This window comes from Pyxicephalus adspersus, chromosome 1 (genome assembly GCF_032062135.1).
Source record: "Pyxicephalus adspersus chromosome 1, UCB_Pads_2.0, whole genome shotgun sequence".
Taxonomy (NCBI): Eukaryota; Metazoa; Chordata; class Amphibia; order Anura; family Pyxicephalidae; genus Pyxicephalus; species Pyxicephalus adspersus.
The window spans coordinates 166,386,318-166,408,769 of record NC_092858.1 but is presented as its reverse complement, the minus strand read 5'-3'; the positions used below and the strand labels follow the sequence as shown (position 1 = coordinate 166,408,769).

At 37.8% G+C, this 22,452-nt stretch overlaps 1 protein-coding gene across 1 annotated transcript in view; it reads right to left on the bottom strand.

Moving 5' to 3' along the window:
• Positions 1-4,758: 4,758 nt before the first annotated feature.
• LOC140321560 (MORC family CW-type zinc finger protein 3-like) overlaps positions 4,759-22,452 on the bottom strand; it is a 23,784-nt gene continuing 6,090 nt past the window's right edge. The window contains exons 4-16 of the mRNA XM_072398281.1: positions 20,655-20,802; positions 19,499-19,646; positions 18,202-18,333; positions 16,947-17,066; positions 16,756-16,853; positions 15,880-15,984; positions 15,292-15,414; positions 15,117-15,194; positions 14,586-14,607; positions 14,338-14,486; positions 12,855-13,644; positions 10,933-11,057; positions 4,759-8,145 (exon numbers count right to left, since the gene is read on the bottom strand). Of these exons, the coding sequence (XP_072254382.1) occupies positions 7,986-8,145; positions 10,933-11,057; positions 12,855-13,644; positions 14,338-14,486; positions 14,586-14,607; positions 15,117-15,194; positions 15,292-15,414; positions 15,880-15,984; positions 16,756-16,853; positions 16,947-17,066; positions 18,202-18,333; positions 19,499-19,646; positions 20,655-20,802 (2,198 nt within the window). The 3' untranslated portion in view covers positions 4,759-7,985. The remainder of the gene's footprint in view (positions 8,146-10,932; positions 11,058-12,854; positions 13,645-14,337; positions 14,487-14,585; positions 14,608-15,116; positions 15,195-15,291; positions 15,415-15,879; positions 15,985-16,755; positions 16,854-16,946; positions 17,067-18,201; positions 18,334-19,498; positions 19,647-20,654; positions 20,803-22,452) is intronic.

Below are 22,452 nucleotides of genomic sequence, written 5' to 3'. Positions count from 1 at the left end.
GGCACCGGCTTCTGCAGCGACATCTGGTGGCACGGCGGGAATTTGCAGCGTCTCCATGGCAACAGATTGCCCATAGTTTATTGATGTTATTTTTTGAGATGTTAGGGAGATTTTACCTCATGTATTGCCCTGGAGATGTGATAAAAACTAGAAACAGCTCCACTTCATCCAAAAGAAAAAAAGTTTCAATTACAGATGATTTTTAGGCCCCCTTCACACTATTGTGCTGCAATAATGCACACATGGCCATGCATGTTATTGCAATGCGCTGTTATGAGCATGGGTACACTATTCTGAATGCCGCCTTAACAGTGCTGAAAATGCGTTCATTAATTTGCTAACGGTTTCTGGGTATTTGTAGTGCATTAGGCAGCTCATTTATAATAAAGCGTGCCTAAACTCAGAAATTTCACAGGTAGACAGCCCTTTTATGTAAAGTAAATTTTCTGTTTGTTTGTTTTTTAAGTGCAATAAATAAAAAGGGTGCAGCACCACCCCCTAATTCTTCATCACCTAGGTGTTCGAGAATAAATGGGAGTGCAAAGCCTCCCGGGATACCTATGTCACCCATCATAGGAGGATCTTGGGTGCTCCTTCTGCGCATGCCCAAGCATCTCCGAGTCTTTACAAGAAAAGAGAAAAGTATGCACAGTGAGATCGGCAAGTCTTTTTCCAACCTACATCACCCGATCTTGTGCCTGGGTCGAGTGATGTAAGAAGAAGAACCCGGAAGAAGCTCGGAGACTGAGGCTGGGACGACGCATGACCCTATGGAAAAACCTTCATAGGGTCCCGCGTCGTCCCAGCCTCAGTCCCCAAGCTTCTTTTTTATTAAAAAATAAAAAACTGTAGGGGAAGAAAGGATCAATGGAAAATGTATTACCTACCATCATTTTTCTTTCCTAATAAGCTCCATGTCAGGATACAACGGGTTCATCCCTTTCCAGTCCCATTCCCAGGAGCTAACTAGATTATTAAAGGCAGTCTGTATCCCAGTGTTCTGTTGCTAGCCCTCCACAAAAATAAGGGTGGGTATATATGCTGACATGGAGCATATCAGAAAAGGAAAATTACAGTAATACATTTTTCATTTTTCCTGACCGCTTAATGTCATCACATGATAATACCTAGCACACCCAGGAAGGGAAGTTCAGAAATATTTAAAGTTCACAAGGAAACTAGTGGACAGAACTTTTTTTGACTAAAACTAACAGCAGTTAAGGCTACCAGTTCAATGCAGTAATGAGATAATGTGTGAGCAGGAGACTAGGTAGCGGACTTACATTAGGTATCCAATGACCCCCGAATAGCCGCTGCGCAGAGGACATGAGCTGCAACTCCAAAGGATTTCTAATTGTTTGTCCCATTAACTATGCAGATGGTTCGGACAATCTAGGAGGTACCAGGGCCTTCTTATTGTCTGGTAGCACCCAAGGGAGAAAAACATTTTCTGGATAACATACACAGAAGGTGCCAAGGTGTTCTTAGAGTACTGCTGATGTAAAGTTTGCAGGTCTATTGACCATTTACTGGAAGCTGTAGGGAGCCCAGTGATAGATGAAAGGTCGGTGTAACAAGCTGAGGCCAAGCATATGCAACATAACTGTCCTGTCTGAAAATAAGGGTGGTAGAAGATTCTTAGGGACCCGGGATAATCTCCTGAACTTCTCTGGCCACAATGACAGCCACAAAAAGGGCTACCTTCAGCGGCAGCAGGCCTAGTGGGATTTTGACCCTGGTCTGAATGCGTCTGATACAAACAAAATCAAGCACAAGATAGGACCCTTTTCAGTGATCTATCTTACTGGGGGATTAATTCTCTGCAATTGCCATAAAGAATTGAACAAATGAAGGTGTTGAGTGACCAACAGTAACCGGTGAATGATAAGACATCTGAACCCTGACCTATGAGTGTATTAAACCCAAATCCTATGCCTAAAGAAGTTCCTGGATAAGTTACATTTGTGGAAACACAACTTCAATAGTGCTTGCCAAGTTTATGGTATTAGGTAACCATGATGACCCCAGGGATAACGCACCACTTTTGCCTTTTAATATCCAGGAAACCAGGTGCTGACTTTTTGTTTAGATGCAACAGAGGATCTTGTGAGAAGAGGAAAAGAGAAAGCTAGGTGTATAGACTGCCCTGAATTTATCTGGTTAGGTCCAGAGAGTGGAAGTGGAAAAGGATTTCCCCACTGTATGCTGACATGGAGCGGTCAGGAATATACAGCATATATACCACTCTCTCATAATTCTCCTGCCAATGAGATCCTGGGGAAAAGCGAGTACTACAGATATCACAAAAAAGACTGCAGCATGATTTCAGGTACATTACGTTCCCCAGATCTTTCTAGAAGAAGGATAACACCACCCACACAGGCATTTGGGGCAGAAGAATCTCAAATAAATGTAACTGATTTCAATTGAAAGGTTTACCCCCCAAGGCTACAAACCTGTGCTAGATTATTGTCGCCTAAGACAAACAATTTTGAGAGGTCATGGGCAAAAGTCCCGCTACATCATTCATCAATCTGTCCTGGTGGATCAATAGCCGGCCCGACTGGGGTGACTATTGTACTTTACTATGGAATAAAACTCAGTGGGGTTCCACTCACTCATCCCCACCCTATCTTCATAGAACAGAATGGTGTTGTGTGGATAGAACTCTTTAATATTTCTGTCACTGGAAAACTTACGAAAGATCTTTTTTTATCAGCAGAAATCTGACATCTGTACAGGATTTATCACTAATAGTGTGCATTAGTTACAGTGGGTATAGAAAAGAATTACTTTCCTTCACATTCTATTGCTTTACAGTCTGGAATGATGACCCACCCACCCCACACACACACACATTTACATCTGTATTTATTGGAATTTATGACATCCAAGCAAAAGATATAACAAAGTCAAAAAAACAACAACAGAATAATTGAGATGGATGAAGGGTCTTCCTCCATGTCAGTACGTTGTGAAACTCCCTTTAATTACAGCCTTGAGTCTGTTAAAATATTTCTCTACCAACATTTCAATATTTGCCTACTCTTCAACTCCTCAAGCTCAGTTAGATTGGATGGTTGCCGTTGGTTGACTGAAATCTTCATGTCATTCCACAGATTTTCAATAGGGTTTAGGTCTGGCCTGACTAGGCCATGCCAGGACATTCACCTTTTTCTCTTTGGTCAACTTTAGGTCATTGTCATGTTGGAAGCTTATCTTCCTACTGACAAATTGCTAGTAGAGGCCAGCAGGTTTTCATTTGACAGTATTTTGCCCCATCTATCCTACAAATGCCCCAGTCCCTGCTACAAAGGAACATACTCCACAACAGGATACTACCACCTCCATGCTTTGCTGTTGGCACAATGTTTTTTTTGTATGGTAATTTGTATTGGCTTTCCACCAGTTGTACGTTTTGGTTTGAGGCCAAATAGATTGATTTTAATCTCATCGGACCATAACACTTTTCTCATTTGGTTTTAAAATCTTTAAGGTGCGTTTTGGTAAAGCTGTGACAAGCAGACAATAAGAAATATAATTGAGAGGTAGCTCTCTGCCCTTAAAGTGGACCTATCACCACATTTGTAACGTTATATAAATGGGTGGCTCTTTATATCATTTTTATATAATGGAAAATGAATGCATGGCCTTTTATATAATGGAAACATTTTTTTCTACATTTTTGGAGAGGTCGCCTCCTTTTCCATTTTTACCACCGTGGTAAAGGTTGAAAGGGAAACCCACAGCCTGCTGGGATATTTGCATCCTGTATCCCATGAGGCTGTGGGCTGCTCCTTCTCAGGCTTGCATCATATATATATATATATATATATATACACTTATTTATATTCCTATATTGTAAAAACAAAAAAAAAAGTTCCCAATCTCATGCAAGCACAGCAAGGTTGGCACTTGCAGGAAGAAACGTTATCCAATCTAAAGTGAGTAGAAAGAAGATGGCTGCACTCATTGTTCCATCCAGCACTGGAAAGAAGAGGGAAGACAGCTGTGATTGGCTTGTGGCAGGATTGGGGATTTATATATATATATATATATATATATATATATATATATATATATATATATATATATATATATATATATATATATACACACACACACATATACATATATATACACACACATATACATATATATATATATTTTTTTTTTTCCCTGAACGTTTTGCTTTAACAGGAACAAGCTTAAAAAAAGACCTTCATGGCAGAATCACCAGGTATTAGGCAGACTGAAGACAGCAAATATTAACACATTACAGCTCACAAGAGAATTTAGTAATTGGGTTTAAAACTTCTTTTTGTACATGCAATTTAAATCTAAAATTGTTTTGATGCTCTCATTGCAGATAATTTGCTGATTGAAGGAAGGAAAATGTTTCTTAAATGGGCACACAAACAATTAAAATGTATGTAAAGCCATTACAAAAAACAAATAAAACAGAAGGTTAAGAACATGTCAGATTTTGATTGCAATCTTTGATGACAATTATCTCCAGTACAAATGGCTAAAATTTTTCTGACTTGGAACCAAACCCTGTGAGGGTAAGCGTTCCCCAATTGTAACGTTGAGGCAAGAAGTGAAAATCTCCCCGATTTACAGGCAGAAAAAATGCAGAAGAATATATCAGTATTAAAACCATAGTAAACAAAAAATAAAACACTAGTTATGCAAAAGCATATCTATAAATAAACCTAAGTAAAGTTTGCAGGTGTAAACAAAACAGCTCAGAAAAAATCAAACAAATTGTATTTATTTAAATGGTACATGGAAAATCTCAGAAATATAAATACAGGTATGAACACATTCGCACTCTGATTCAATCCTCTTGTTGACTGATAACACTAGATAAGAAAACATTACAAAGTCGTATTAGGAAGTATACAGGGAAAATCTTACAACTATGTACAAATACCCAGCCAAGAACAATACAACAAAGCTGTTTATTTTTATTTTTTTTATCATTTCATTGTAGTCAAAGACTACAGGATAAAATGATTTTTGCCATGGAATCTCCCTGCCAGTACCTTCACATCATTAAATAAACAAAATGACTGTAATACCATTGAATTTTGCATAGTCACCTCTGAGATAACCAACATTTTCTTCTATGTACCTTTATATGACATTTGTGCATTGCATTATGTTATAGAGCCCTGTACTATAGTCATATAATAACACTGGGCTGAAATTAAAAAAAAAAATGAAATGTAAATTATTTATAAAGTATTAAAACCATCCCTCAATATTTCAACACTGAAAGTACAGATAATTGCCATGGATGTTATGTATATCAATTAAGTCCAAAATGATCATTTTCAATAGTATACAATGAAGGTGAAAAATCAGGGATTGTAATATTTAGAAGCAACCGATCACCATTTGGATCTGTAGAATGATTGTATACGTGGGACTCATTAGGGTGTATTTATAAAGCAGTGAATCTGACTACTGGAAACATTCGATGGTGGAAAATTATCTAGGTAAATTTGTTTCAATGGCAGAAAGTGATTCTCCACCAGGAAATATTTCAGGCTTTATATATAAAGTTATATTAAGAACCTGTTCTCTTTAATTTTGTGTATGTAGACCCCAATTAATTTCTCCTACAGGCTCCATTTTTACCAATAAAAGTATTTTGTATCTGTTCAACAATATATATATATAAATCCGATAGATATCCAATGAATATGTGAGTTTTGTATCATTATCAGCCCTGCCCAACGTGACAACCCTGCTCCTCTGAAGACACAGCACGCCAGGCAATCATGGTCAATCCAAGACAGGAAGTGTGTTACTGGAGGGACCTTTTGGAAAAATAAGGTAAAACAAGCCAAACACTTGTCAAATGAATCACTTTCTGAGGTGCTTCTTCCTACATGAGCTGTCTGTAATTTCTTCACCCAACAAAAATTAGAAAGATAAAAAAAGGAATTTAATGAGTAGTCAACCACGTGTCTAACAATGATCAAGTTTTAGGCGCTCCTAAAACAAAGTATAATGTGACTAGTTATTATAGGAGGAGTGGACTAACCCCCCTTTCCTCTTCTCTATAATGCAGGGTGAAGGCATTTTGCAGTCCTTGGTCCTGAACATGGGGAGCTCACTGTATACCTGCTAGGATCAATAGTCAAATTATGGGGAAATGTGGATGTATTGCAAAATGTACTGATTTTTTTGGCCCATACATGAACTTAAATTATGAAACTTTTCCTAAAGTCCTTTAAAAATAAAAAATCTAATATTATTACACTTATAATACTTTATTATTCTGAAAGAAGGTGCAATGAGTGTTGCATCAGTACCTGTTCACCCATTTGTGGGCCAGCCCATTATTTAGCCTATTAAACCTAAAAAAATTATAGGAGAATTAAAAAAAAAAAAAAAAAAAAAAAAAATAACCTGGAAGAAGGCAAATGAGGAAGTAGTTCAGCTGTTCATCAGTACATTAGTACTCATTTGTTTGCTGAGCCAGGGTTCTGGCCCAATCAACAAGGACCCTTCATTAATAATGAACATTTGATCCAAAATCGATCTCATTCTAAAAATTATGGTTACCTGGCAGTCTGCAATATTCAAAAATTCAGATCAAAGTAAAAATCTGCAATTCCCAATATTTCATGTCAGGACTGAGACCTTTTTATTCAGTACACCAGCCAGGTAACTAGCTTTTTCAGAAATGTCAGCCCCTCTACGTTTTCTGTATAGACGTTCTTTAAGTCTCTAGATAAGTATTTCTCAACCAGCGTTCAGTGGATCCCTAGTGATCCTCTGGAGGTTGCTAGGGGTTCCCTGAGCAAAAAGCAATTTGTGTCTCTCAGGTTAGTTTAAATGACACCAATTATCTTTTTGGATATCTGTAAGGTTGCTATTCTTCCCACTGACCACCACACTAATGTACTGTGAGCTGTGGATGTGTTGAAAGTTATTTCAAGGGGTGGCCCCATGTAATAAAATGTTGAGAAACACAGTATTAGAACAAAAGAGGTGAGGTGTATTAGAACAAAGGTGCTTGCACATACCTGCAGAAATCTCAAAAGCCCAAATGCTGGGCCATTAAAATAGGTAAAACCCTAAAAAATTCCAGTAGTGCTGAAACTTTTTTTGCATCTTCTTACTGACAAGTTAGGCAGCACACCATAGTGATGAGCCAATAGGAATGTGAGGGGGAAGTGGGACTTTGTGTCTCCTAATCCTGTTGTAGCTTTGGCTTTCATTTGCAGGTTTAGGTGTACCTCTGAATGCCCACGGCTGTTTGATCTACAGGCATAGTCTCTAACTTGAACAGGCTACAGGAGACATCTGGCACAGACTCTTAGCACCCTACAGATGGGACATCTGCAGCAAAAACAGAAAACACTTTTGGCTTTATCTAAGCAAATAACACTTTCCATAAATGTTTACTTTTACATGACCAGCCATTCTATTGCTCACTGCTTTTATGAAACTCCTAAAGAAAAAAAAAATCCAGCATGCATTACTGATGTAGAATAGCTGTGTAAGCTCCTCCTTGGTGTGTGTTACTCTTCCAATGGCATTGCTTTAAAGAAAACACCACTAGATGACAGCCCACCAGCATTGGGTTCGAACGAAAACGGTCTATGCTGTGCAAGGTTGAAAACATGGCAGTTTTGTCTACTGATAATAAAAATGTGTAGCTTGTCCAAAATCTTGTAATATTTGTTAATTGTTCTTTTAACACGCTTTTCTGCTTTATTTGGACTTTAAGCATGAAAAAATACAGCAAAACATCTGGAAAACTTCTTTTAAAAAAATGAGGTAACAGCAGAGTGCATAAATCTTCTTTTGTATAAAATCTAACCATTAGTTTGTTTGTAAAGGGATAACTCCTTTTATGATCCTGCAGAAGCCATGAACTCCACAAGATTGCAGTCCTCCCAGCACCAGGAGGGCAGCGTTTTATTCAGTTCAGACAATCAATAATGCTTATTTGTGCAACAAAGTTACTCATTCCCATTGACTTGTTTCTCTGCCTGTTCCAGGACCTGTTGTAGAATGTCATCAATAACATCAACCTCATAGTCCATCTGCTCTAAATTCAGATCCGGCATCAGCATGGTGAGTAACTGGGCCACGTTAATTCTGAGTGTTCGGAGCTTTGTGCTAGAAAGACAAAGAATATAAAATATAGGTTTGGTATTGAAAAAGAAATGCAATGTTTTACAAAACATTTTAGTCACACAGAGTAAAACATGACCATAAATCTGCAGTATATAACTTTACACCAGCTAACTAGGGAGTGGATGCCATAATATACAAGTTTGCACAACAGGCAAAATACACAACATATCACTTCCCATCTTTTTAATGCACAGTTCTGCTTTTAGTGTAGTGAATTTCAGTATATAATGTTTAGACTTGTTACAAAGTCAAACTTCAAAGTAATGTTTTTATAGAAATAAACACATTATAAATAAAAATGCTTCCAAAAGGCCATTTATGTAAAGAATTTATACAGTCTACCTATCGCAGTCACCGAAATTTTTTATCCCAACCACTTGTTGGGATTGTAAGCTTGTTTGGGCAAGTACCATTTCTGTGTTTGCAGGTGGCACCAAACTATGTAATGGATTTAGGTCCATACAGGATGTCTATAGTCAACAGCAGACCTGGATGTACTGTTTTATTGGGCAGCCAAGTGGCAAATGACATTTAATATTGAGAAATGTAAATTTATGCACTTGGAGGCAAACAACATGCACGCTTCATACTGTAGGGCAGGGGTGTCAAACTCTGGCCCGCCGGCCAAATCTGGCCGTTAAGGTCCTTTTTTTTTTTGGCCCGCCAAAGAATTCTGAAAGTTAACAAAATTTGACAGTTAGAAAGTTAGTTAGGTGATAGAAATGGAAATGGATCTGGGGGTTCTGGTAGATCATAGACCTACTAACAGCATGCAATGCCAAGCTGCAATATCAAAAGCTAGCAAAGTATATTTGTGTATTAAAAGAGGAATAGACTGCAGAGATGGAGACAATTATCCTGCCCCTGTATAAAGCATTGGTCAGACCACATCTAGAATATAGTGTCCAGTTTTGGGCACCAGTTCACAAAAAGCACATGGTAGAACTGGAGAGAGTGCAGAGAAGGACAACTAAACTAACAAAAGGAATGGAGGAGCTCAGCTCTGAGGAGATATTAGCTGAACTGAATCTATTCTCCCTTGAGAAGAGACGTTTAAGGGGGATATGATCACCCTGTATAAATATATAAATGGTCCCTAAAGAGAACTCTCCTTGTAATGATCTTAAAATGAATAATTAGAAAGTGTCTGGAGGAAAAGAAGTTTAAGCTCCGGATAAGGAAGGGATACTTCACTGTAAGGTCTGTGAAAATGTGGAAATGGCTCCCTCAGGAAGTAGTTTAGCTACTTAGCTAAGTTCTACAGAATAATTTATAGAAGTATACTATAACAAAAAGCTGTATGACTTCCAGAAGCACAGAATATAACTGGTATTAAGGCTTTAAAGTACATTTAACAGAGACTGTTGATCCAGGGAACATCCGATTGCCTCATTGAATCAGGAAGGATTTTTTTCCCCTGTTGGAGCAAATTGAACCAGGGTTTTTTTACCTTCCTCTGGAAGGGTATAGGGTTTTGATCTGGGATATGTTCATTTCCTTAGTGGTTGAACTTGATGGACTTATTTATTTTTTCAACCTGACTAAGTATGTAACTATGTAATCTCTTTTTTCCTGTATCATTGTAGTTGTCTGTCTTTAGCAACCCCTATTTGATGACTGTACACATTTCAATGCTGTGCTATCTCAATACAAGCCTTTGGATCAGTCACAGGCTTGCTATGAAGGCTAACTAAACTCATCACATTACCAGACACCCCAATGGCTAGCATTTTATAAAAGTACAACGGTCTGAATATGAAGCTGCAAGCAATACTTATTTTACATCTGTTTATGGATTAAAGCAGATACAATTTTGTATTATTTTGACTGGCATCCCATCTGCTATCAGTTTCAGTGCAGCCTTCCACATGCTACAGTATGTAGGGTAAATACTATATTTTGGGGGAAATTTGTAATGAAATAAATAGGGAACATCCACTACTGCCCATACTGGATTCAATACACAGTTCACTGACCAAAAGCAAAACATGCAAAAGAACTACTGATCTAAACAGTAACAAAAATGTTATAATTGGATTTAATTTGAAGGAATAGCAAGGAGACTTAATATTCAGTCTAGCCGTAGATTAGGTTTACTGTTTGTAATCCGCCATGTCTTAGGCTAACAATGTGCATGCACTATTGTAGGTCTCTCCAGGGCAGATGTAGGTTGCATTTGTCCCTAAAAGCACAGTGAGAAAATACCTTTTATATTTCTGCTGATCTGGGGAGAACTGTTATGCCTGGCTCTTCTCAAGCCAGAGATGCTGGGTGAGTGAGCTGGATCAGGCCAGTCCAGCTAAATAACTAAATCAGGGGAAATACTTCTAGGAAGGTGTAAGCGACTGCTATAGGAGCTGTAACTAGAAGTACCAGTGAGGATGGATTACTGGAAGTCAGTAAATTCAGCTGCCAGCAGTCGTCCTGTCCCTGCAACCCCTTTCTATAGTAAATAATGGTAAATATGTGAGGGGAATCAAAAAGCACTGCCATCTGCACAAATGAGCTAAAAGTGCAGCCATGGGCACCATTGCTGGGTGTTATAATTGCGGTCACCAGCACCATTGCCAGTGGTATGGTAACAACCCTCACATTTTGACACAATGTCCAAAAACATGATGCTGTTGAACAGTCCTCTTGAAGCGTCCAAGACTGTTATAATTTTTTTTTTATTTGGACACCACTGGTATAAATTCATTTGTCAAATGGAAGAGTGCAACCATACAAATAAACTTAAGATGAAGACGCCGTACAATAAACTGGGAATACCTTTCATCTCTCGACGTGCTGGTAGAGGCCACATTTTGAGTTTCTGTTCTTAACTGTTCCACTTCAGTCTTAAGCCGGTCATTTTCAGAATCCGTCTGCAGTTTTTGTTGCTTTAGCTTCTCAACCTGTGACAAGAGAGGAAAACATGAAGCATGTCCTTAAAATTAGAGATCTGCACAAGTGCATAAGTGTCAGTGTGCTAGAGAATGGAGAGGTAAGGTTGGTAAAAAGATTGGTTAGTTTATTGGTTAGTTTTTTTGTCATGCAGCATTTGCTTAAGTTAAATTCCCCAAAATGAGAATGTATACACTTTGTCAGGATTTATGAATGGTGTAGGTCATGGACTACTGATTTCTGCAGAGGCTAAGATAACCAGCCTGGACTTTGGTCCTATGAATATCCCAGGAAAGAGTGAGTTTTGCTACATGTAGGATAACTCACAGCATGTATACGCAAACACATCTCATATTCTTACTACCTATTGGCACCTATACCCAGTAGGGTACCAAGTTCCCATAGTGAGAGTTGTCAAAATTACCCAGCTCTTTGCAGGTCTTAAACATCTTAACATCAGAAGAAACACGCCATGCCATTGTTTAACAAAGGCTAGGTCAAAATGCAGCAGCAGTGTGTAAAATAATAAATACACATTTCAGGATACGTGGCAGTCTGGTGTTGCTAATAAAAAATGTTAACTGTGGCCACCTCTAGAAGATCCAATGTTCTGGCAGTTTTGCTAGTCTGGAACATTCAGGTGTGTGTTAACATACTGCCAAAGCCTAAAGAAGAGAGAAGCAATTGTTGCTGCAGATAAATATGGGAAAAGGTTATCTCCATCTCTGTCTGGACATTTCCAAATTGGGCCCGATTTATTAAAGCTCTCCAAGGTGGGAGAAGATACACTTTCATCAGTGAAGCTGGGTGACCCAGCAAACCTGGAATTGATTTGGTCCAGAACTAGAAACATTTGCAAGCAAATAGCAAATTACTCTGGAGAAATCCATTCCAGATTTGCTGGATCACCCAGCTTCACTGATGAAAACGTATCCTCTCCAGCCATGAAGAGCTTTAATAAATCAGAGCTATTAAGTCAACCTTGATCTCCTTTGTATAACAAGTCAAACCTGAAGACATTTGTGTGAAAGCTATTTTGCTGAAGGTCATGCAACAGGAAAATGATCCCATGCACACCAGCAAATCTACAACAGAATGGAAAAAGAAAAAAAAACGCCAAGCTTCTCTGCCCTTTACCATACTTCTCTTATACACCCCAATGTTCTTCCTCCTCCCTCCCCTAAAGATGGGGTGCAACTTCCACTCAACTCTGAACATTCCCACCCAATCACACTGCCTCAGTCCCTCTTTCCAAGTACCCTTCCTCATGTGACCCTGCCCAACACTTTAGGTGGCATTGTCAGCTGAAACCCAAGTTTTACCCTGCATGACTACAGAACGCCACAAACTAAATGAGCCCGATTTACTAAAGCTCCCCAAAGGCAGGAGAGAATAAACTTTCACCAGGAAAGTTGGGTGAATCCAGAACCAGACCCATTCCAGGTTTGCTGGATCAACAATCTTCAATGATGAAAATGTATCCTCTCCAGACATGTAGAGCTTTAATAAATCAGACCCAATGTTATATACACTTTTGATGGTTACCCAGGGATTATTTTTTTTCCTACAGAAACAAAGTAAATAAAAGACCCATTAATGCAATTTTATAGGGGGAAGAGAGATTTGGAGGTACATCTGGGTCATGACTGAAGTTTAGCCTAAATAATATTAATAAAAAAAAATTCTGCATGATGAAGCATTAAAAAGTTAACTAGAATAAAACTTATGTAAGCTTTCTCCTTAATAATCTCCATAATATTTAAGATAACTATCTACTAGCTGGAAGCATATTTAAGCAGAAAACATACCTCAGACTTGTACTGATCCCGCTCACCACAACAAGCGTCAAGCTGTCGGAACACTCCATCGAGCTGGATCGCCATTTCATCCACCTCACTCGAGCTGTTGACTTCGGCTTCGTTTACCTGGCTGGCTCCCGGCTCTGTTTTTATTGTCTGCAATGTTTTGCACAAAACCTTAAGCCTGTGCACTTCTTTTAAGGCCTGTTCATACTGAGATAGCAATAGCTTGCTGGATTTGTCTTGCGTTGGCGCGGATACAGTATCGGTCTGGATACAAGCCTGGGAAGTTTCTTTCTTTACTTGTTGACCTAATGCCACAGCTAACTGGTCCTCTAGGTGTTTCACCTTAACACTGAGTACTTCACAATGCCTACGGTAAAAATCTTTTTCATAGTCTACTGCCGGTACAGAGCTTTGGTTGTTTACGTGAATATGTTCGTTTTGTGCAGGGGTTCCATTACAATAGCTGTAGTCATTGTTATTTGGCACTTTCTGGCTGTCGTGGAAGTTGGCATAGCCATTGGAATCTGCTTCCGTTTTAATATTCATTACTCCCCTCTCAGTCTGGGTGGATGCAACCACAACTCCTGTTTTTAATCCAGGTCCAGTGCTGCTTGGGGGTAGAGAATTGTCATTGGGTTTGGGAGTGCTGTCTTCTTCAATGATGATAACATCAAAGTCAGCAGCTGCATCTTCATCATCATCGCCATCCGGAAGCTCAATTGTCTCCGATATAGTCACATGAGGCTTTTTAACAGGGGTGATAGACAGCTCAAGAGCACCTGAACGTTTTCGCCTATAAGAAAAGAAAGGTGACCTTAAAGTATACAAAAAAAAAAAAAGTAACATTTCTACCCAGGGGCAGACACCACAATATAGTCTGCTTTCAACTAATTAACCTTCCTCTACAAGACTCTTCCGAAACAGTTTTTTCTTTCTTTTTTTTTTTACAAAGTAGAAACATTCCCCACATGCCCACCATGCCAATGTGACATGATAGTGTCCTGATAATCCACTAAGGCACTTTCAAAGAAGCACAAAGTAGTACAAAATGTGACGGTGGACATTCGCTTTAAAAATCCTATTACGAAGTACCCCCACCCATCCTAAATCCAAAAAAAAAGAAAAAAGAAAAAGAAAAAAAAACTGCACAAATCCCGTAAAACGTGAAACAAGGAAATGACTACTTTTAGTAGATTTCTTAGTATGTCGAGTATTCCAGTTTTTGCACTGTGCAGAAGGATCATTCTTACACGACTTAGTATCCTCATTTCTCCTGTGAATTTGGCCAAAAGCATTGTGATGTCACCTTCACATAGGTATTATGAGGGCAGAGGGGAAGGCCAGGAATACCCAGCTGTTTTTGTTAGTTATTCTGCTAGCACAAGAAACAAAAATTTAAAGCTTTAAAATATTCTCAGATGTATCATCCCTTTCCAGCTAGAAATTGTAATATAAATGTAGGACATAAATGGACAGAATAATTTACCTGTCAGCCTGAGAACCTGGCTGGCCAACAGTTTCAAGTGTTGCTGCATGAGGCAATGAACCCGGTCTGTAATTTGCCTGAACGTGGCTGAGTGCTGCTTGCATTTCTTTACCAAGTGGAGTAGAGAGAATGGTCGGTTTATTACTGACCTGCAAACGCAGAACACAAATAGAAGGGATATGAATATTTTTTCCCCACATAAAAAAAAATATTGTTTTAGAACTTTAAATAATAAGTAAAAAAAATACCTGTTGGAGCAGTTCAGATTTCCTGTAACAGAAAAATGTTAAATGTGACTTTTATTTCTCAAAATTACAAACTGAACAATAAAAGCTAAGACAATCCAAAAGACAGCAGTTTAAACTGAAAAATATACATTATGTTTTCTTGGCAGAGGCAGTCTGGCCAGCCTACACAGCAGACCAGCAAACATCCATTCACTGATTTTCCCTGTGTAGTGTGAAGGCAGAATCACTTCTGGGTTTAGAGAAATCAAATGTCAGCTGTGCTGGCTGAACTAGAAGTTGATCAAGAAGAGTCTGTGCCTCAATGGCTTTAAAAGAGTGAAGGCTGACATTAAGAGTCTCATAGCTTCCTATCGAAATCTGTAATATCAGGGGGAATATAAAATACGATTTTATTAGGGATAAATAATATATATATAATGACTGGTGTTTCATGCTTTGTGCCTTCCCTTATGGAATGGCATATAGGACTTCACATTATCTACATGTACTTTTTAATAAATAGGGACATGCTTACAAGGAAACATTACTAACCTTCTTTTATGTGTCTTTTCATAGGTTGAGTGTGTAATTTCATCATCATCCTCAGGCTCTTCAGGTACACTGCAGTCTCTGTTTTAAACAAAACCAACAATGAAGATTAGAGATGTAAATGTGCACGCTAATCAATGAATCTGTTACTAACACAACACAGAGTGGTTACTCTTACCGGAACTGAGGGTCGGCATTCATGTGACAATACCACTTTGATGGTAGTTTTCCTACTGCATCAGGAAGTTTCCTCCACTTCAGACAGTTGTCACACTGAACCCAATTCTGATCAGGTTTTTTTCTGAAGCAGACAAGACCGATATAGTAAGAACAGACCAGAGTTAATACTTATAAGTTAATTATATCATAAAACAAAATTTTAACACTAACTTAAACACTAGTTTTCCTAGAATATAAAGTCAAATTACACAATACAAGAGTATATGTATAATGGTGAATAATGGTGAATATGAATTCCGCACCATTATAATGAATATGTATAATGGTGCGGAATTTCTCATTACAGCAGGCAAATCACTATTTAAATCACCAATGCTGATAAAAAAAAAAGAATTAAATGATCCAATTCGTGACCTCAACGTACTGGAAAAAAATGATATTGCCCTTTTGGATGATTTCAGTGAGACACTGCATAAAGTATGTAGGTTCAATCCAAGAAAATGGTAAAAACTTTACAGTGAAAAGAAAAATTTGCTTTGTCGCTGCCCTTCTAAGATCAAATAGTAATTGTTTCCTAGGAACTTACTCTACATCTTCCACGGGGAGATCCACTCCAGCGAGGGTATGTTTTTTCAGTTTCATCTCATGCCAGTAGTCATTTAGTTTATCTCCTAATGCAGTTAGCGTGAGCCTAAAAAACAATAAAAAAAAAGTTGAGAAAAGTTGAAAGGTCAACCTATTAGAAACAGGAAATTTTGCTACTGGAGGGGCATGGATTTTGGACTTTAGTGCCTATCACGATATACAAGTCCCCATCATCATGTACAATAGATTTTAGAATCTGACCCTCCTTTCCCTGCAATGACTGCAGTATGTGAGTACACATGGAAGCTGAAGTAAGTAGATCTCAAGAGCCAGCGATGGATAAAACCAAGAGGTGGGTCAACTCTCTGGCATTTGCTGTTGAAAGGAAACATTTCAAATAAATTCATGAAATAGGTTGATGATCTACTTATTCCTGTCTTATAAACTCTACTAATCCTGTAAACTGGGTTTAATAAGGAATGTAGCCTACGTGATATATAACATATGTATAGGTGGAAATCGTCTTCTTTGTAAATCCTGTAAACTGTACAAACTTAAAAAGACTCCCTCCCTCACAATACCCAAAGTTGTGTGCAATCTCCTGCAAAAAAAAAAAAAAAAAAACCCACCACTCCATAGAGGTCAGCAGATGTGTACTCCCTGAAGTCAGCGCTTTGTTACTACCTGCTGTTTAATTTTGACTTTGTTTATTAATTATTAATAATCACAACAATGTGATGAAAAACAAAAAAAAAAACATAAAACAAATAATGATAACCCTAAAAAGAGAATGAAAATCCCGACTTCAACTTGGTTCTTGTAGATGATCAGATATGTTACTGGATGGGCTTAAAAAGAAAACATTTTTTACACCTACCTATAGTCATTGGTGTAGTCGAAGTCCTGCTTGTTATGTGTGGGTTTTAAAAAGTTACATTCGATAATGCCAACAACACCAACACCCATATTGTTAGCCTGCAAAATGAATTAAATACGTAAATAAATAAAAAAGCAAACTGCTGGAAAAAAAAGGATATAGACTATGCGGTTATCAAACAGAACACACACCTTTAACTGGCAGCCAACTCTTACATAGGCCTTAATGAGTCTGTTCTTGTGATACATCATTATCCCATAATGCTCTTTATTGCGGCAGTTGTATCCAAAGGTAATCTTCACAGTTTTAGGCTGCTCATGTTAAGGAAACTACAAGGATTTTCATGCTGTTAAACAAAAGATATTAGAACATTTTGCTGGGGAAGGTTATAATGAAAAGTGAAGGTGGCAATGTTAAAAATAAAAAAGCCAGAATATACAAGATCTGAAATGTGGAGCAGCAAAGTTTCTGTATTTTGGCCACAAGGCTAATGATTAGGCAAAACTTTTCCAAACAGCATATACAGACAGCTGCTGCTCAGAGCAATGCCAATACAAATCTCCTCTCTCCAGCAAGCAGCTTATATAAATGACAGAATGGTCATCAAAATGCTTTGATGTGGTTCACCCCCTAGAAGGTTTTTTTTACAGAAATATTTTTTTTTACATTAGGTACATAGTACTAAAGTACTTCCTGGGGGGTGGGGGGCTTATTCACATTTTACAGAACTTACTTTATAAAGTCCCTTCCTTATGCCGAGATTAAACTTCCTTTTCCTCAAATGCAAAGAGCGCCCCCTTTGTCCTTAGCAATAACCCTAAAACAAACAATTTTAAAGCAAGTTCTCTATATGGAACATTTATTTATACAGGATGATCATGTCCCCCCTTAAACGTCTCTTCTCATGGGAGAATAGATTCAGTTCAGCTAATTTCTCCTCATAGCTGAGCTCCTCCTTTTCTTCACTCTCTCAAATCCACAGGCCTTTCTGCAAAATGGTGGCCAAAACTGGACTGCATATTCCAGATGAGGTCTGACTAATGCTTTGTAAAGTGGCAAGATTGTTTCTCAGTTTCTGGAATCTTTACATTCTAATACAAGAGAATATTTTTTTGTAGCTTGTCCTTGCATGCTATTATTAAGTCTGTGATGTATGAGAACACCCAGATCCTTCCCTATTATTGGTAGACGTATTCCCCCTAAAATGTGAGAAGCACATTCTATGGGAATGTAAGCCCACAAGTGCATAACTTTACATTTATCCCAAAAAATAAATTTTTGAATAATGGGGATCCTTCATTTTTATACTTTTGGAACACCCTTTTTTTATTCCTTACTTTTTTTATCCCATGATCCACATTGGTTTTACTTTTAGCCTTTTACACACATGCCCATGGCAATGTATTTTGTAGTGCGTGTACAAATGACTTTTTAAAATTAGGATACAGCCAAAAACTTGGGTCTGTAGACATCCTTTTCTATGAGGGCAAGGCTTTTGGAAACAAGTTGCGTTTGGACTTTTTCACCTCTAATTACGATCTGCATCCTTGGCTTTAAATACAGAATACTGCAATATGCCTGTTAAAGAAACAAAAACAGACAAAAATGAAATCTTTATTCCACAGAGAGCTTGTGATGAACTTTACAATTAAAAGTTAAAAACACAATATCAAATATTTTTCAATGCCTTCTTACTTCATTGAATTGGAGTTGTGCACTGGAACATGATTATCTAAAGCTCTGGCTTCAGTTCTATTGACCTGTGTTGTAGTAGTGCTCGTTCTATTTTCTTTGGAGAAAAGCTCCATAACTGGAGTCAGAGTTAAGCAAAACATATGTATGTGTGTCGAACATTCAGTAGGTTAGAATGCAATTAGGTTTGCATTCTCCAATCAATTCTACAGATTGTTCATACTCTGGAATTAAGATTAAGGATCATACTCTGGAATTAAGAATTGTATTAAGAGTTGATGGTGAATGGATAGCTCACAGGTTTGACAAGAAGCTCTTTAGCTTCATGTATTTGAATTGGGACAGCTAAATAGAATAGTGTTGAGCTGAGCAATATACAATTTATACTTTAACCTTCGTAAAAAATGAAACCAGGATCAGGGAAGTACACAAAATGATCTATTCCAGCTTATAAAAAAACTTGGAGCATGGACATTAAGACTTCTGTTCTTTAGAAACAGTCACTTTTAAACAAGATAAGTTTACCTTCAGGTTTCACCTTTGGTGAAATTGGACAAATGATATATATATAAACTGAATGACTGGAATGCAAAATGTAAAGATCAGAGACCAGAGTTTCTCCTGTAAAATGCCAGCCCCAGATACTCAAAACAATGAGTTTAAAAGTGAATGGCTGGAACATTAGGACAGTAGGAGTGACAATGTCCAGCCTAACTGTCCATGCTAACTGTTCCCCCCCCCAGTGTCCAATCCTCCTGTATGATGCAGATTGTAAAAAAAAAAAAACCTGTCACTCCACAGATGAGAAAGAAAAGGATCTCCCACATCAGGAGCTCACATTTTAGTCTGTACACTTGTTCTAGGCCAATGAAAACAGAAGGCAGTTTTCAGAATGAGGTCATCACTGGTAGCTAACTTTTGTCTCAAACTTTTTTTTTATCAGTTCTGTCCATGTAACATACTTCACTACCTTTTGAAACAAGTCAAATAGAATGACTATAAAAGGTATAAGACAACAGTCTAACACAGATCCTGTAACCGCCTGACGTACACGTAATGAATAGTCACTGTCTGGAGCAACTTGGTCAATCCTGTCTTGCTTCTTATAGCCCTTCTTAGAAGACCCATCAATTTCCTCTGGAATTCTTATGTCATATTTATCCACAACAAAATCAAATTCTGTACATCCACGCTTGTCCCTAGAGATAAAAACAAACAATTTTAAAAACAGAAACACTTTATTTTAGGATAGAACATTTAATGGATAAAACTCCAGGATTTTTTTGGCTGTCTGTGCCCCTGTGGGAAAAATTTTGTGTTGCCAGAAGAACAAATGTTCTTTTTGGGATATTTGCCCCATATGACTAAACAAAGCTAGAGCCGGAATGTTCCCTGTTGACCACCAGATTTATCTTTTTTAAATAAAACATAACTACATTACTTTTTTAAAATATAATTTTCAGGAGATTAGCTTTAGCAACGAAGAAGTTTTTTTGCGGAATACAGTAAAATCCAGCATATACAGTATATAAGGTGGACCGTGCAGCAACAGAAGAGGCAACAGGGCATGGTGGTGGATGCAAATGCTAAACTGGTATTGCCAGAGAAAGGTGTAAAGGTAGGTAGATGTGAAGGACAGCAGAAAATGCCTTACTCCCATATTGAAATTGATTGAAACAACAGTAACATGCAGCTTGTTTGAGGCTACAAATATTTATTGCACTCTGATTCATTCCCAAGACAAAAAAATAGAGGTAACATTTGTAAAATCTCTAGCCGGCAAATGGTAAACGGTCAATTTTGGTGGTGACAGACAGCTCCAGACCACACTGGCAATAAATCAGAGCAATTTCTAGTAAGGTTATTACCATTTTAAAACATAATATTAAGCTTTCAGCCCTCAGATCATATTGTGAATGTCCCTGTAGCTTAAGGGTGGCAGTGTAATATGTCATGCATTGTTTTTCTGAAGTTGAATTTAACTAATTTAAAAACCTGTTAATAACCAGACAATTTCTAATAATGTCCTAATAGGCAAAACCTAAGTACTGAAAAAGGATGTACTTTCTTTTTTTCATTTTAGGTGTATATTAGTTCTACCGAGTCTTACCAGATTTCTTCCAAGCTCTTTTACTTTACTTCAGCTTCTAGTTAAAGTTTGCAAAGTGGAACATGCAAATGAATATGTATGCACACCAAGGTTCTACCTTCTTAGGTTCCAGATAATAATCCTGGTTCCCTTTTTCCCTTTAATAGCATCAAGCTCTGCCAAAAGTTCACTTTGAGTTTGAAGGAGAGAGTATGTGAGGATCGCTCTCAGATTGGCATCACAGTCCGAAGTCCTCACCAACTGCTGTAAGAAGAGTTAAGGCAACCTATATAACATGTACAGTGTTTAGATTTAATTGAAGGCCACAGAGATGTAGATTTGCATGGGGTTTGTCAAGAAGGATCAAGCCACAATATACCTTGGACTGATTGAAAACACATTAACAACAACCATAAATCAAGAATACAAAATAGTGATATGCAATATTTAATGTTAAACCCAAAAAAAAAGGAAATTGAGTCTAAACAAAAGTCTTAACAGCATATTGATTCTTCTAAGTTCTTTGAGTATTTTTTTTTTTTTTAGATATGTGCAGTAATCTGCTAACTACTACTATACAATGCCTGTGAACACAAATAACCACATGCCTCTTTTTTAAGATATTTGCACATCGTGATGTTCCATCTTTTATTTTCAGAAAACTTTAATTTACCAGAAAGCCACTTTTTGCCCTTCTCTTGCAATGTTTTTCTCTAATAAGCAACAGCTCTTCCACCGCTGCAGGTCACAACCCATTAAGCAGCTCTGCAGTCTAGCAGAACATAGAGGTCAGTGATGCATTAGAGTCTGATAGGGGAATAAAACAAACATGCCTAGCATCAATCAGCCAGGAGTGAGAGTTGTTAGAAAATCAGAGCTTTTTATATTTACATATTATCGGTTCAATCAGCAGCTACTAGATAATGAAATTGTGGTCTTGATTACCCCTAATTTGCAATCACTAGGGTCGTTTTGGATAGCACAGGCTATTTCCACCCAGAGGGATTCATCACCAAACACTTTTAATCAACATTCAAAATAAGAAATAAGGCTACATACACAAGTCAGATGGTTTTCATTCAATAATGGCCTCAGGGCTGATATTGGATGAGAATCTGGCATGGGCACAGCGCTCGTCCAATGTCGTTCATGGATCCGTCCTGGCAGATTCACGAACGGCAAATGATCATGATACAAGTGAAGGGAAGAGAGTGCATGCCGCTCCATCGTAGTGTAGAATGGAGCTGTTCAGTCTTTTGTCGTTAGAAAGTATTGGACAATTATCAAACGTGTACATGGCCTAAGAATCTTCTTAAAAAAGAACAAACATAGAATAGGGTTGTGCAAATCCTGACATTGTGTCCCAATAGCCTACTGTACATAAAATACTACACAGAGAAGTGCCTCCTTATTTCTTATTTATCTATTTATAAAGCAGCTGTTCCAGGATATAAAGGAAATCGGTTCCTCCTCTATTAAACTGAGAAGTAAATGTATTTCTGCAACTGTTAGCAGAAGCAGAAATCTGTGAAAAAGCAATGTTGCACATCAATGCTATTTAGTGAAGGGTTTCTAAATAATTTCTCTTAAAACAGAAAAAATAATTTTAACTTAGATAAGCGCTGTTTAAAATATTATAAATGGCCATTTGTTTTCACCCTTGGGGAAAGGATTAGGCTGTATTACTGGCTATTATATCTTGGTTTCCTAGTAATATCTACGAAAGACCAAGATAAAAGTTAAACACTGTAAATGTATCAGAGACGTTACTATCCCCCTACCACCGTTTCAATTACCGTATTTTTCGCCGTATAAGACACTCCGGAATATAAGACGCACCCAATTTTAAAGGAGGAAAATCTAGAAAAAGAGATTCTGAAAGATTATTCCCCTTCTGATCACTCATGTGCCATTCA